Source organism: Antennarius striatus, chromosome 16 (assembly GCF_040054535.1).
Source record: "Antennarius striatus isolate MH-2024 chromosome 16, ASM4005453v1, whole genome shotgun sequence".
Lineage (NCBI taxonomy): Eukaryota > Metazoa > Chordata > Actinopteri > Lophiiformes > Antennariidae > Antennarius > Antennarius striatus.
The window spans coordinates 17,824,082-17,840,526 of record NC_090791.1 but is presented as its reverse complement, the minus strand read 5'-3'; the positions used below and the strand labels follow the sequence as shown (position 1 = coordinate 17,840,526).

General features: G+C 41.9%; 1 protein-coding gene across 1 annotated transcript; it reads left to right on the top strand.

Annotated features, from left to right (window-relative positions):
* Positions 1-433: 433 nt before the first annotated feature.
* LOC137610150 (ral guanine nucleotide dissociation stimulator-like 1) lies at positions 434-14,701 on the top strand. The gene is made up of 17 exons (XM_068337621.1): positions 434-737; positions 2,580-2,866; positions 3,559-3,603; positions 3,716-3,912; positions 4,013-4,170; positions 4,267-4,515; positions 4,656-4,759; positions 5,043-5,127; positions 6,857-6,928; positions 7,427-7,513; positions 7,887-7,919; positions 8,304-8,425; positions 9,782-9,871; positions 10,078-10,207; positions 11,297-11,620; positions 12,474-12,588; positions 12,677-14,701. The coding sequence occupies exons 1-17, from the start codon at positions 714-716 to the stop codon at positions 12,814-12,816; spliced, it is 2,262 nt and encodes a 753-aa protein (XP_068193722.1). The 5' UTR covers positions 434-713; the 3' UTR covers positions 12,817-14,701.
* The last annotated feature ends 1,744 nt before the right edge of the window (positions 14,702-16,445 follow it).

The window sequence follows — 16,445 nt, the reverse complement described above, 5'->3', positions numbered from 1 at the left end:
ATCTTGCTTTATATTCTGTAATGAATTTGTGAGCCTGTTATGTCAAGGGAAGGGGAATGGGTGGGTGGCTGAGTGGGGATTTTTACTCTGATTTACATCTGTATTGTATAACTCTCTTTTCATAGCTTGAAAATGAATACCTGGAAAAAAGAAAAAGTAAAGAAAAAAATATTATAAAACTAAAACACTCTTGTGTAAATCGTCTGTTTTTTAAACGGGGTGGTCGACATTGTTCATTACCCCTCATGAATATTCCGTCCTCCGCCCCTGACACACACACACACACACACACACACACACACACACACACACACACACACACACACACACACACACACACACACACACACACACACACACGCTCCTCCTCCACACACACACTCCCGGTATAAAGCCCAGACGACCGGAGACGCTCCGTCCCTGTCAGGCTGAACCGGAGCCCGGGTCCCGGTGGACGGACGTGAGATCCGGCTGGGTTCGAGTGAAGCGGTGTGATCCGTGTGTGAATGGAACCGACGCGTCTGCTGTAGAAAACTTATTTATAACCAGAATAAAGACGCGCTCATGTAATCGCCCAGACGGAGAGTGTTTAAAACCGTTTCCCTGATGTCAAGATGAAGCCCTGAAGTTACTGTGTCCTGAGGAGGTGGAGGAGGTCCAGTCACTGTCTGATTCCAGTGAAGATGAGGAGCAGTCCTTAGGAAGCCGACGACATGAGGAAATGGGAGCTGACGATGGTAAGAGAATGTTTGAATCAGCTGATTGGAGTCAGAGATGTTGTTTGAATGTTTGAATAACGTCATCTGTCATGTCTGAAAGTGATCAGCTGGAATCCACTGTCAGACTGTCTGGGGCCAGAAACCACGAAAGGCTTTTAAATATATGCTTTAGACACATGTATGGAAGAAATAAGATTATTAGACAACAAACTTTACTTTACTTTGCTTTCCTAATCTTGGTTGCTGTTTTCACACATTTATCATTTTATTCTGACGGAGTCTGATCTTGTCTTATCCAAAATAAATTGTGCAATCTTGATTCAGGTTGTACTGAATGTCGTCTATCATCTTAATTAGGATGAGAAGAATCCATCAGAGTCCTAAGGTCTGCTGACACCTGTTACCTCGGTGTTGTCCAGCATCTCCATGAAGACGTGTTGCTGGTTTAGATTCATAGATGTTTACACACCACAATGTTTCTGAGGTCCTGATTTTGTTTGGAGCAGCAGATAAACTTTCGCCCTGACGTAAAGAAATTGAAATAATAACTTGCTGTCTTCCATAGAGTCAGTTTAAATCAAATTAATGTTATGAGTGCAGACAGTTTCTAATCCCCTGTGATAGTGAGTGTTATTGCTTAACGGTTTCCAAAATCTCACTTTGTGAACTCACTAATGCATTCTGTCTAAACTTTATAAGGTGTAGATAGATGGACAGATAGATGGATACATAGATGGATAGGTATTTTATTAATCCAGGCAGAAATGTAAGTGTTCCTTACACACTTGTCTTAGTCCAAATACTTCTGCATTGATTTGTGAAGCCTTTTCATGTCTGAACCAGACTGACACCTCCTCTAAGACCAAACAGTCCTGCACGACTGTTTGAGTGGTCATCTCAAGAAGTTCCCTTTTTGTAATTCACTCAAGCCTCTGGATCCACTCCAGAGTTCCATTGGGGTCAAACATGCCCCCCCCCCGGTTTTAAGTGAAATCTGTTGGTAGTGTTTTTTAATTCTGATGACAACCCAAACTAAAACAGCCTCCTGTGGAGACGACCAGATGGACCAGACAGCCGTCACAATGCTCCACGTGATGATGTGCTGTAATACCTTAGGCTAAGGGAACATTCACCACATTTGCACGTGCTTCACTTCCTGGTAGGATGTCAGAATGGTAACTAGTTTAAACGATTAGACACCTCTATACTGAAGCCTAACCTTTTGTTCTTTCCGGGTGTCAGCGTCAGTTTGCTTTAATTCAGAAAACAGAAAAGCCTGAGTGAGAAGCTTCATATTGGCGTTCAGTAAAGTTGTGTTGTTCATATCCCGATTGGTGCTCTCACAGAGATCGAACCGGGTCTGACTTACAGAGCGCTGCTTCCTATTGGTCATCTGAGTACGAAGATGGATGGAAACTGACATTTAGACAGAGTTTTGATTTGTCATTGTAGGCTCTAACCTTTTGATAATCCTGTTTATCCATAAACATTCATGTGAACAAATAAAATTCTAGGAATCCTCATGTTGCCATGTCTGTTCCTGGGAAATTCAGGAAATGAAAACTAAGCACTGGCTAAAACCTGCATGTTAAGTGCTGGAACATCTGATAGTCATCATTACTCTCCAACCTGTTTGTGCAGTATCTGTGGGCTTGGAATGACGATGATGGGGATTAACCAGAGTCGACGTGTCACCGACACGCGTGTGAATGCTTGTATTTTTACCTCCACACTGACCAAACTGTGTTTTGTACACATCAGGCCACACGTGTGCGTTGGAGCAACACCTGAATATTTCTGGGTGACACGCAGCTTCTCTGGATGGCTTTCGTAAACATGTTTTCACACTTCTATCACCAGAACCCTGTGCAGGAATGGGGTGAGGAGTCTGAGGGCGATACGGTTTACGGGGTGACGCTCCGTCGGGAGCCCGTCCCCTCTTCTGACCCCGATGACAAGAGCCAGTGTTCTGCGTTCATCCAGTACCGAACATGCATGGTGCGCCGCCTGAAGGCCGCCACCTTGGATGTGCTTGTGAACCACCTCCTCGACCCCGACTACCAGGAGCTGGACTACAGCAGGATCTTCCTCTCCACGTACAGAACCTTCACCGCTACCGCCGAACTCATCCAGCTGCTCTTCCAGAGGTACGCTCGCTTTCTGGAACAGTTTATCGATTAGGAATAATTAAGAGGTTTGGGCAATGTGCTCACCCACTGGTGTTGTCTCTGCTGCTGATATGAGATCAGAACATTGATACCAGTCTGTTCCACACCGTAAACACGAAGCACAAGACTGAACTAGGGGAACTAGTTATCCTGGCTCTGACTGCTGGAGAATGGGCCTGCAGCACTTTTTTAGAACTAGAAATATCACACACAGCCGGAGTGTTTCCAGTAATAATATTCAACATTTTAATTGACTTTAGGGGTTTTTGGTTTGTCTTCTTGCTAAACTGAGAGGCTGCTTTTGATCATCTTCAAAATTATCACAGAGAAATGATGGTATAATGAAAGATTTAGCATTCAGACCCAAAGTGAATAAACTATGCCTTCAAAGTGTCACAAAGTCAGAGTTACGTCAGGAGCTTTTTATACTTTGTCTCCCTGACAAAGCGGTCATCCCCTGCCAGCTTTTATGTAATGACTACCTGGCAGGCGCTCATTATCCTCAAGCTTTCAACAACAACCATTATGCACAAAGCATTTTAATGCTATGGTTGGTATAATTCTAGGTCAGGTTATGGGTAGCTGCAGGAAAGAAGCAAATAATAATTAAAGATACAGAATCAGCCTGAAAAAGCAATGCTAAGGTTTTGTGTTTTTTCCCCTTCCTGCAGAGAGAACGCTGCCTCAGATCTGGACAACAGTGAACTCTACAGGAGGTGTGTGTGGATGAATTTACACCCCAGTGCCATTCAGCCCTTTAATGGCTTGAGTGTTTTTTAAAAGCCTTTGAGTAGTTAAACTTTAATTATTCTCGCTGTGTCTTCCCAGTCTTCTGCTGGCGTTTGTTCAGACGTGGTTGGATGAATACAGTGAGGATTTCAGAGACCCCCCCCTGCACGCGGCGCTCAGGCTTCTGCTGGACCACCTGAACATCAGCTCTGCGGTTCATGACGGGATGCGCAGCCAGCCCAACTTCTGCTCCCTGGCTGCGCAGGCTGAGGCGCTGCTGCAGAAGCTGCAGAAAGGTGCATCCCATCACCTAACAGTGAACATCACACACATCAGGTCATCTTGATAGACATGCTCACCTTTAAAAATCCTCGTTCTGTGTGTGTGTTCCCTCAGAAGTGGACACGAATGTCGGGCCCGCCCCGGCACATGTGGTCCTGGATGAGGAGGCTTCTAGCGATGAAGATTCGGGATGTGAAAACTCCATGGATCAAAGTAGCATCATGGATTTCTCTGCTGCTGCCATCGCTGAACAACTCACCCGGATGGACTCCGTACGTCAGAAGATACATATAATGTTCCTCGTGATACATTAAAGCCTGCTGTTCTGAAGGCTAATGGTCCTTTGTTGTTTTTTCATGGTGTTTCAGGCTTTATTTGTCAAAGTGGTGCCTTTTCAGTGTCTGGGCTGCGTGTGGTCTCAAAGAGACAAGAAGGAAAACATGTCTCCCACCATCCGAGCCACCATCACACAATTCAACGCCGTTACCAACCAGGTTATCATGTCCCTGCTGTGCCAGCCGTCTGATGCCTCCTCCAGTCCCTCGTCCACCCGCCGACCTCTCACTGCTCCGGCTCAAAGGGCCCGCATCATCGAGAAGTGGATCAGGGTCGCACAGGTCAGTCAAGTGCTGTCTGCGTGTTTTTAATGTGTGTTAATCAACCTGTTACAGAAGTAAATAAGCAGCAAACACTGTCACTGATACATTTGACGTGTAATGAAGTGAATCCTCTGAGTGAAAGTTATTCTTTTTTCCAGGATTGTCGTCATTTAAAGAACTTGTCCTCTCTCAAAGCCATCCTGTCGGCCCTTCAGTCTAATGCTGTTTACAGGCTGAGGAAGACCTGGGCTCTTGTCAGCAGGTAGGCTTGGGTTGAAGTCTGTACGTGTGACTAGGTTTACAACTTCTTTTGCATAATTGTCCTTTAATGAGGACAACGAACCCTCATTATGTACAGAAAGTGTTCAGGTCAGCATTTCTTGCTTCTGGGTGACCTACATCCAGTGTCCCGCCGTTAAACTCCTGGCTGTGGACCAATAAGGCTTCCCGTCAGAAAGGAGGCCGGGAAGCCTTATTGTGTGCTTTTATCTGATTTTGGATTGCATGGCAGCATACTACATGCATATTATTTGCTCTCTTTGCAGGGACAGCATGGCCACATTTGATAACCTCTTGGAAACCTTTCCTGATGAGAACTGTGTCCTGACCAACAGAGAGCTCCTGGTGGAGGTGAGAAGGCCAGAGGATCGACTTGCTTCAGCGTTTAAAGCATGAAAGCTTACATTTCTATGAGTGACTGGAAGTTTTTCACAGTAATCAAAATTAATAAATTTCCCATTCATAATGTCATATTTGCACTTTCTATTAGCTCATCTCCCTCTGCTCCTGGGCTATTATTTTAACATAGCTTCAAAGCTAACCTAGTTTTACGGAGGTGACATCTTAATATGGTTTCTCACTGTCGTAGGCCACAATCATCAGACTGATGGCCCAAACATTAGGAAGGACTACCATTCTACATTTTGAGCAAACAGGATCGATCTCCATTTATGATATCAACAACTTTTATGTATTTTAAGCCCATAAGGGAAAGAACTCCATTCAGCAGCTTCTGCTGACGTGCAAATCTGTACCTGTTGTACATTTTGTTCATTTGTAGTCGATGGAATTTAAGCCCAGATCCCTGAACTGATTAACACACCTAACAAAGAAAGCTAGAACATGAATCTCTATCATTGGATCAAATCATAATACCAACCACAATAAAGTTATCGTTCATCAAAAGGCTAGCTTAGCTACTTGAACACAGCTACAGTGTACACACAACTGCACTAATGTTTACAGGCATTAAACTTTCATTATTGCATTGATAGCATTCAGTTTCCCATGATTTTAATTATAGTGTAAATGTAATGGGAACAGAAAATAGCATATGTACATAAAACGGTGGCAGTGTCACTCACTTATGAGATATGTTCCACAATAACCCCCCCCCCCCCAACGAAAGTGCTTGACATTCCTTTAACTTTCCACGGCAAAAAGCAAACAGTTGATTTTTGACCTACCTGTGCATCGAGGGGTTAATGTTTACCGTCCACCGTCCATCTGTTGCAAACCTTCATTCTGAGCAGGTGGTTCGAGATGAAGGCAAAAAATGTATGTTTGATCTTTAATACAGATGGAAAATGACAACACAATAAACATGAGTTCACACAGGCCAAAAAAGGTTTCACATGTTCGAAAAACATTTGGGAGTGATTGACTTTGCCAATGCTCGCTGACCCTAATCCAGCTTTTAATCATTAAACAATAAATTTTTCAGCTTTTATTGATGGGAATGCTTAACAGACTCGACGGGGAACTGGAGGCCTCGGGTGTTTGGTGTTCCTCCGTTCTCCATGTCGTCTCCTGTGCGTCAGAGGAGGCACTGAATGACTGTCAGCAGGTCATCTGTAGATCAGCACACACTTAGACCAGCGCTGTGTGCTGCTTCACGATAACATTCAGCCTTCACTGACAAACCATTTTTAATGTCTGACCTGCTTTCCAACCTTTTTAATTGTTGTGCGTTCTTACAAAGGAAGCTTTTATCTGAACACACTTCATACACATACTTCAACTAATCACCGTTTTTAGGTCCATTATGTATACAAAGACTTTAAAGTTGCCTCTCTCCCTTTCACAATTTAATTATTAAACAGGACAAGTTACACAAGTTAATGTGTAATAAATTCTAGGATTGGAGAATTTTCTTAAGTTTATATAGTTTGCTTACATTCTTTTATTAAAGCCCCCTTTATGTGCCTGTGTGCATGGACACAATGAGGTGTCTGTGAGTGATCACACATCAGTATGGAATAAAAAAAACCTTGAATTTTAATCACTTATTGTTGTTAATGGTAGAATTTGTTCCTGCAACCTTCAACTGAATGTGCCTCCCTCTGACCTACTTCTGCAGGACGGGGGCCAAGCAGCCGTGGGTAACGTGTCTCCAAAGGTATCCAAGCAGTGTCGGATCCTCAGACAGATGGTGAGTCAGACCCCAGGTGATGAAGCCCAGCGCTGCAATGTCACTGAGATCCGGTGATCATATCGTTCTGGTGTGATATTTTATGAGAAATACTCTCCCTAGCAAGTTTCTACCTTTTTTAGAGCGCACATGCATTCACCCCATGTTGTATAACTCTAAAAGCCCCGGGAGTCAGGACTTCCCCCTGTGTTGGTGGTGTATCTCTTGCATCTCATAACTATCTTTAGCCTTGCTTACTGCTCTTCAAGTTTCAAACGGCTTCTGATCACCAGGATTATAGGACAGTAATAATAGAGCGCGAGTCATGTGTGTTTTCCGGGGGCCGTAACGTGAACTTGCAGCACTGATAGTGCTGGGACATGCCTTGTAATAATGTTGTCTGATCTCAGCCCTTGGAGTGACTCAAAAAGCTGCTAATAACTGTATTCAAAAACACAAACTAGTTGCTGCAGGAGGAAACTGAAGCCTAAAAGCCGCTGTGCCTCCTTGTCTCTGCAGAGCTCCTCCAGTGGGGTGGTTCCTTACCTGGGCACCTACCTGACCGTCCTCACCATGCTGGACACGGCCCTGCCAGACACGGTGAAGGTAGTCAACGGAACTTTTCCTATTACTGTTTCAGAGTCAACATGCCCAGGTTAAGCGTTAGGTATGGTGCATGGTGAACTATCTCATGTTTTGTACTGGGTATAGTCCCTTAGCCTTCAGAAAACACTTTATTAACATACTGGTGGCTGTCAGAGTAATTAACAAATGAACTTTACTCAAGTATTCCCTCGCAAATATTCACCAAACACTGATATGGTACCTATTTTTCATTATAATAATCTAATAATATGCTGACAGTTATTATTAATCCATTTATAAAAGATAAATGGTGGAATTCATGGTGTTTTGATCAAATGAATCATTGATATTAGTAATACACATTGCCTGTACTCACAGTTTACTCTTTTTACAGGGTGGACTCATAAACTTTGAGAAAAGAAGGAGGGTAAGTTGTTCCTCTTCTTGCCATTTTTTAGTAATTAGTTTACATTTAACATTTATTATTGTTTATCCGCAGTAGTGGTTACATAGGTGTCAATATAACATAGATCATGGTCCTGTGTTTGGTTATGTTCACTATACAGTAAGTTCATTGTCAAAGTAAAGGAAGAGGGAAATATTCTGACATCCGTGCCTCAGTACATGAGGTGCTGAAAGCTTATCCTTCTTAAACATTGACATATACTCTTAAGGAACACATTTCAGCAAAGCTTTGTAACTGTTCCAAATTCCTTGGCCCTGAGTCGTACTTTGTTGCCCAATGAGGGTTACGCAAGAAGGCAGGAGGCCGTATGGTCGCCGTTAACCTGACGTCTGCCCCTCCCTGCAGGAGTTCGATGTGCTGTCTCAGATCCGCGTGCTGCAGGCGTCCTGCTCCCACTACAACCTCCCCCACCACCCCAGGATCGCTGCCTGGCTGCAGGGACACAAGCTGCTCACGGACCAGGAGAGGTGAGGCCTGTCTCCACCCACCCCTCATATAAGAGCCTGTTTCAAAAAGCCTGCAGGAGGGCAAGTAAAGGGGGCAATTTCGTATTAACATGTGACGTGTTTTGAAACTGATTCCTCTATCATCTGAGAGTACACCCCCCCTTCTCCCCGCCTCCCTACTAATAAATGAGGGTTGCTTTAATAAACATCCACTCAATGATGGATTGTTTGGCAGGTTTGCATGAGAATCAATCAGAATAACCCGTCAAGCAGAGGAATGACACCTGATAAGCAGGTTCAACCCTGTTGCGTTGGAGCCTTGTCATAAAGACTTGGGGGGGGGTTATATGATGCCCTTATCCTGTCGCATCAGCATAACGACCATCAGGTTTACCATCTCACGGTTAAGTATTAGCATTTATTGTATTTTTTTTTAAACAAAAAGATAACTTATGGAAAAGACGTCTGTTTGGAGTAGATTAAAAAAGACAGGCCAGTGTGACGCCGTGACGCCGCCGAGGCTGAACAAAGAAGCTGCTTATTTAAAATAAATACAAATATGTAAAAACCACAAATAGAGACAAACGTGTGATGATTTGCGTTTGTATTCGTGAACCCGATCGCACCAGTTTAACTGTGTTGGTTTAAACTGTTGATCAGGGCTGTTTTAGGTTTCATGAGGGTTTACCAACCCCTGGTGACAGACAGCGTTACACAACGTGTCCATGAGGACACGCCCCTCAGACACGGTTTAAAACATTTTAATGACTTTGTTACAAAAAAAAACCTGTTGTATGGAAAATATAAAACTAGTTTTCACTGATCCACTGATTACTATACAATGGAGTGGAATAACTGTTGACCAGGCTGCATGTAATAACATCAGATTCTGTAGAAAGGGTTTTGACAACTGCAATGCGCTCTGGGTGTTTCTTGTGCATAAGACTGGACCAATGATTGAGACAGCTCTCATATTGAAAATTAAATAAGGAGTAAATATAATATAAATTAGCTATGACGGAAGCACAAAATTTTTAAAATGTACAGTAGAACCTGGAGATACGAGGGACTGAGCTCTAGAGTCAAACATTCCCCCCATTTAAAATAATTAAAATAATTTTAATCTGTTCTAGTTTCTGAAGAAACCCCAAATCCACTAAATTATTTTTAAAAAATTATATAATTAATTATAACTGTGTATAATTAATTATATATTAGTTATTCAATATACTGATTTAATACTTTGACAGGAGAGTAGATCTACCTAAACGACCATTAATCCTGTTTGTCAGGAACATTTTTATTTTCACATCTTGTCTAATAGTAGTAGAACCTTTGTTTGCTCCACGACTGAACTGATTTGTGTTCCTGTTGCAGCTACGAGCTTTCGAGGCAGCTGGAGCCTCCTGCTGACGTCTGTTCACCGTCCTCCTGGGGCCATCGCAAGCTCACAAAGAAACTCTCCTTGTGAGTGTCACACTGCTCTGACTGTAATATGCAAACACACATGAACATCTCATTATCAAGCAAACCAATCAAGTCACAGTCGGGAGGAACAAATGTTTGTTTAAAGGAAGGCGACACGGACAGCTGTGGAATCCACAGCCATCATCAGAATACAAATGAATAGTTAACGCTTTAAGACGAGCTGAAGTTCCATGTCTGTCCTTCAGCCTCCTGACGGTGAGCGACACCTCCAAGAAGATCCCCGCTGACCTGATCAGCGTTACGTCCTCTGGATCCAGCGGCTCAGAGATGGAGGATCTGTCCTCTCCGAACTCGGCCTGTTCCTTCAGACTGCAGGTAAACAACTGTTTGTTTGTTTGTTTGTCTTCTCCATTGTCTCCCAGCCTGGTTCTGTGTCCATCTGGTGTTCTACCTCCATGTACAACTGGTTTCTCAGCACACCATTCAGTATTTACACTTGAAGTAGTCAAACAAGCACCTCTGACCTACTTTCCTGGATAATTTTTTTTAAAACTGGGGAGTTTTGCATAATTACTGTATTAAATATGACCTTGAAAGCAGCACGAGTGGATTCTGAAAAGAGGAGGCCTTCGTCTGAGCTGGACTGGAACAATTCCTCTTGATTTTATAATCCTCTGGTAGAAATGGTGTCATTATGACGGCAGGACTAATTTTAAGTGACATATTTGGTAATTTGGTTTATTTTCATTTATGTTGATCTTTGCCTTCAATAACACTGACATATTTCAATCAATAAATGCCTTAATATTAAATTATATTGCAAATGATTTATTGCATTAATCCAACACACACACACACACACACACACACACACACACACACACACACACACACACACACACACACACACACACACACACACACACACACACACACACACACATATATGTGTGTATGTATGTGTGTGTGTATATATATATATATATATATATATATATATATATATTTATATATATTTATATATTTAATGTATAAATATACTAGTAATATAAATCAATTATAAATTAATATTTAATACTAATTGCAACATCAAAAATATTATAACATTAACAAAATGACTGTGAGGTTCCTCTTTAGAAAATAAATCCACTACTGTTATGTTTAATTGTAATGTCTTTTTAACTCATCCCTCTTTACCTGAATCATACTATCTCAAAGTATCACACAGCACATTCAGTAATTTGGGATTGCAAAATATAAAATAATCAGGACATACACTTTTATGCCATACACGTTTATGCATCATTTATATCTGCAGTATATTAGTTATTCCACACAAACTCAAGTGTTTTTCAACTTGTTCTGCTGAATCTTCGCTCTAACGCTGCTCTCTGCAGCACACTGAAGCCACGTTTTCAGAATCACTCATCTCTTTTCTCCCCATTTTTCTCCCCATCTCTGCAGTCCTTTCACAGCTCATGCGGGAATGTGTCCGAGGCCTTCTCCTCCTCCTCGACCTCCTCCTCCTCCTCCTTGCCCTGCTCCTCCTCGGCATCCTCTGCAGACTCTCCTCTGCCCTCTGCCTCCACCTCCACCTCCGACAGCCTGACGGAGCTCTGCCCTCCGGCCTCGCCCTGCGGCGGCCCTGGGGCCCTGTCTCCTCTCCCCAAACGCTCCGTGTCCATGACCTCCCTACCGGCGTACAACCGCCAGGCGGATGACTCGTGCATCGTCAGGGTGAGCGTGGACCTGGGCCACAACAACGGCAACATGTACAAGAGCATTCTGGTGAGTCTGTCTACCGCTTCACCACCGCTTCATGTTTGTCACAGCCAGAGATGGTTTATTTACCCCAGCTCTAATTTGAGGCACGTGTACTTACTCAGTATATCCATGTCATAGAGCTGTTTACTACCAGCATTACAGAGACAATGAATGTCCTTTTGTTTTCTCCACGTTTAACTGACAGCTTTATTTGATACAAAGTAAAGTTGAACATAATAAGAGCTTATAAAATACAAGGATCTCCAGAGATTAAACCAGCCTACCGTTTATATTAAATAACTGTGTTTACCTTAATCCAATAAAAAACATTAATAGAGTTGGCGTTTTTTATTGGATTGAGGTAAACTATCCAATTAAAAAATAGTAATTTATAAGTCATTTTCTTAACCATTTATGCAGCAGAATATTTTTATTATTGCTTTATCAGTTCATTACTTTGGAATTTCAAACGGTACAAAACATTCGTTTATGGAATTTTCTTAGAGTCAAAGATGTCAAATATCTTCTTACTTTGCTGTTTGTAACACCAAACTGCAGTCATGGGCATATTTATTTCTGCATTAAAAAAAAGAAAGAGATAATTTCCTGGTCAAATATTTGCATCAGAAGGGTTTTATAAATGAAATGGTCTGATTGGAATAATAGTCTGATACTGTTTTTATATGAAATGGCTCCATTACCTTGTAACAAGTGAGTAAAGGACAAGAATGTCTCCTGAAATGTTGTGCTGTCAGACTGTGCATGTACATACATTAAACTTGTATTATGGAACATATTATAACACATTTTTAGGCAGACTCCACATGCAGAGGAAGCCACAGAGTGTTTTATATAGTCCATATTTCTTCTTTCTTAGCTGACCAGCCAGGATAAAACAGCGTATGTGATCCAGAGGGCTCTGGAGAAGCATCACCTGGAACACCTGGACTGGCAGGACTTCAGCCTGATGCAGGTCATCTCGCAGCAAAGAGGTCAGAACGACAACCTCTAGCATTAGCTGTTTAGAAAAAAAGAAAAAACAGTGATTGTCTGACGTCTATCCTGTTTTCATTTCTATAGAGTTGCTCATTCCAGACAAGGCAAACGTCTTCTATGCGATGTCTACAATGGCCAACTTTGACTTTGTTTTACGAAAGTCTTGCCATGGCCAGAAGAAACCGCTGAGAGCTACATCTAGTCTAGGACGGTACACGAAGTAGGTCCTGGTCCATCGGGTGTGCAGCAGCAAGAAGAACGGCTCCTGACACTCCTTGACAGTACTCTGTTTTTGAATTATTTCATTTTCCTTCTTTTCTGAACACCAAAGCAGGAAAAATATGACATTTTTATAGTGACGGACAAAATGAAGGAACTTTATGAAGAAAATACTCACCTCAATAGAAAAAGATGGAAATAAAAGACAGCAGGATAGGACATGTTTTTACTTCCTGTTGGAATAAACCCCAATGAAAGAAAACACTTTAAGCCACTGCTTGACTCTTTTCCAGAGGAAACTCATTACGAGAAAACACTAAATTATTTGAACTCCGTTGACAAATGTAAAGGAATGAAGACTGAAACGCCCTCCCTGCAGAGCGCCATACCTTCCACCTTCAGGCACCTGTTCTTGCGTGAGCATTGAGCAACAGCAAAGTGGTTTCCCAACGCGGCTCATTGCCTTTTGATAAACTCATGTTAAAAAAGGACTGGAGGTCAGAAGCTGAAGGGCGTGCCTCTGTGGTCAGTTTGTGACCGTCTCCTGCTGAGGTTCGTGTTTCTGTTGCCATCTGAGGAGGAGGGCGAACTGTTTCCCACTGGAGACCAGTGTTTCTGGAGTGTCTCAGCACCGCTCCTCTGATGCCGTGATATCCATCATGTACTAATAGCTGCCCCGACTGGATGAATGACATTCCTGCGCCCAGCTGACCTGGACAGCAGCTCAGATGCACGCTATGAACGTTCACGCGTGGCGGCCTGATCTAGATGTATGAGTATTGGTGATAAGGCTGAACTCTGCAGGTGCTTTCAATGTTCCTGCAATGACGAAGACATTTAGAATTCATAATCTTGAAGCTTTATATTTATTTTCACCATTGTGGTTCACTGTGACCTCCTACTGATTTGCACCTTCATGTGATTACATGTCATTGACTCACATTAAATCCTCTTTTGACAGATAGGAACCTGTGTTTCAAGCATATGCCAACCGTTTCATGAGACGTCATTTTAGAAATATCTTAATATTATGAAGAATACTGTGTTTGAATGTTTGAAATTTTTTCTTGTTTTTTTTTACAACTTGAATAATATGAAAAAGAGGTTTGGGCTTGAGGCCAGGTTGTAATGCTGCTTGAAAGGCTTGAGTTGAAGTCAGAGGAGGGGTTCAGATGTAATTTAATGACATCAGTGACACTGGATAGATGATAATATTCCTAGTCTCTTACTGTACAGGGAGTATTTGCAAAGTGGTTAGGTTACATAATTAACCAATGTTTAGAATTACAAATTATATAATTCAGATTTCCAACATGGAGCCTCTGACAATCGTGATGTTGAAGAAAAGAACAGACGTCTGATCGACCTCTATTTACACCGTTCTTCCAGAAACGTTGAAACATGAATGAAATTTCTGAAATGAAATGAGATTTCTTGGTATTTCTTGGCTCAATAAAAAAATGTTTTATGATCACTGTTGTGATTTAATGGATTGTCTTATAAGTCTTAATGTTGTGAAATAATTTTTTCAAATTGGCATTTTAGGGTTGTGAATACTTTTTACCTTCTAATGCTCAATCGTTTTTTTTAATATTGGAGGTAAAGTAATGATTCTTCAGATGTCTGACTTACTGTTTGTCACCTGCTTTTATCTAAGCTAGTTTTCTGATCTACTTGTTCTGCATTGGTCCTGTCCTCCTTACACTCGACTGCTGAAAACTGGAAAAAAATAATAATTCTCTTTTACACTGTGTCTGTGTAAATCTATATCTTTTTTTGCGGTGATTTAAGGAAAGAAAAAGTTCTCTTTCTTGTTATTTCCAATTTTGTCTGAAATCACACAGTCTTGGATTTTATACTGTATTTGAAATTAAATTTTGTTAATAACCAGTAGCTTATTGTTATACTTAAAAAAAGCAACTAATATGAAAGGATTACACAATAACCTAATACACAACCCACTGTGTAACAGGTCAGAAATGAAGCTGCTTAACATTGCAAAGGGTTCATATAATATAAAATGGAGCAGATAATTATTTGGTACCTTTATATATATGCAATTTCCTCCGGGATTAATAAAGTATCTATCTATCTATCTATCTATCTTTAATTTAGCTCAAATATAAATTCAGTCCTCCATCTTGTTTTAATATTTGAGAGAAGCCAATAATTTTTTCCCCAACCTTTATTTAAAAAAGAACAATTTTCCTAAAGTATATTTTGAGAGAGAATCTTTAAATATTTGCTTTTAACAGCAGCTTTTATCTTCATTAAAGGTCTTTCTCTTCTTCTCCCTTCAGGGGTCGCCACAGCGAATCAGTGTCCTCCATCTAACCCTGTCTTCTGCATCCTCTTCTCTCACACCAACTACCTTCATGTCCTCTTTCACTACATCCATAAACCTCCTCTTTGGTCTTCCTCTAGGCCTCCTGCCTGGCAGTTCAAAACTCAGCATCCTTCTACCAATATATTCACTATCTCTCCTCTGGACATGTCCAAACCATCTCAGTCTGACCTCTCTGACTTTATCTCCAAAACCTCTAACATGTGCTGTCCCTCTGATGGACTCATTCCTGATCCTATCCTTCCTGGTCACTCCCAGAGAGAACCTCAGCATCTTCATCTCTGCTACCTCCAGCTCTGTCTCCTGTCTTTTCCTCAGTGACACTGTCTCTAGACCAAACAACATCGCTGGTCTCACCACAGTTTTGTACACCTTTCCTTTCATTTTAGCTGAAACTCTTGTATCACACATCACACCTGACACTTTCCTCCACACGTTCCATCCTGCCTGGACACGCTTCTTCACCTCTTTTCCAGATTCTCCATTGCTCTGGACTGTTGACCCTACATACCTCTAAGTACCTAAGTACCACCTCTCTAGCTTCTCCTCCACCTGTTCCCTGCTCTCACTACAGATCACAATGTCATCTGCAAACATCATAGTCCATGGAGATTCCTGTCTAACCTCGTCTGTCAGCCTGCCCATCACCATAGCAACAAGAAGGGGCTCAGAGGTGATCCTTGATGCAGTCCCACCTCCACCTTGAACTCCTCTGTCACACCTAAAACACACCTCACCCCTGTCTTACAGTCCTCATACATGTCCTGCGCTCAAAAATACTTCTCTGCCACTACAGACTCCCTCATACAATACCACAGTTCACCCTGTCATAAGCTCTCTCCAGATTGTATTTTATCTTCATTAAAGTTACTGTAGATTTTTAACTGAACAACATTCAGAGAAAAGAATTAACAGTGAACATTCCTCCATATTAAAATAATTTAATTGTGTTATATTTTCGGGCTCCAGGTGACCTCGCTGACTCCTGCAGACGCTCGTGCGCATTACACACAACTTTGGCCATGTTGAAGACTTTCGTTTACGGTTTCAAACATATAGATATGGTTGCATTTACAAATAGTAAATAGTTAATATTATTAGACTATTAAATTCTAACCAGCCATTGTTATATGTAAAGATACAGAAGTAAGCACAGCTGTGATTGTAGCTGTGGCCACCAGAGGGCGACAGACCGCTGTGTACTGGAGGCCCCTGACCAGACAGGGAATTGCACCAGCACGGAATCGCCGCTAGGGGCCAGTGTGACACTAACAGACGTCCCTAACAGCG

Coding starts and splice junctions, on each gene's coding strand:
- LOC137610150 (XM_068337621.1), top strand. CDS start 714: ATGAGGAAATGGGAGCTGACGATG. Junction 3,604..3,715: donor AACAGTGAACTCTACAGGAG/GTGTGTGTGGAT, acceptor GTGTCTTCCCAG/TCTTCTGCTGGCGTTTGTTC. Junction 4,171..4,266: donor AACTCACCCGGATGGACTCC/GTACGTCAGAAG, acceptor ATGGTGTTTCAG/GCTTTATTTGTCAAAGTGGT.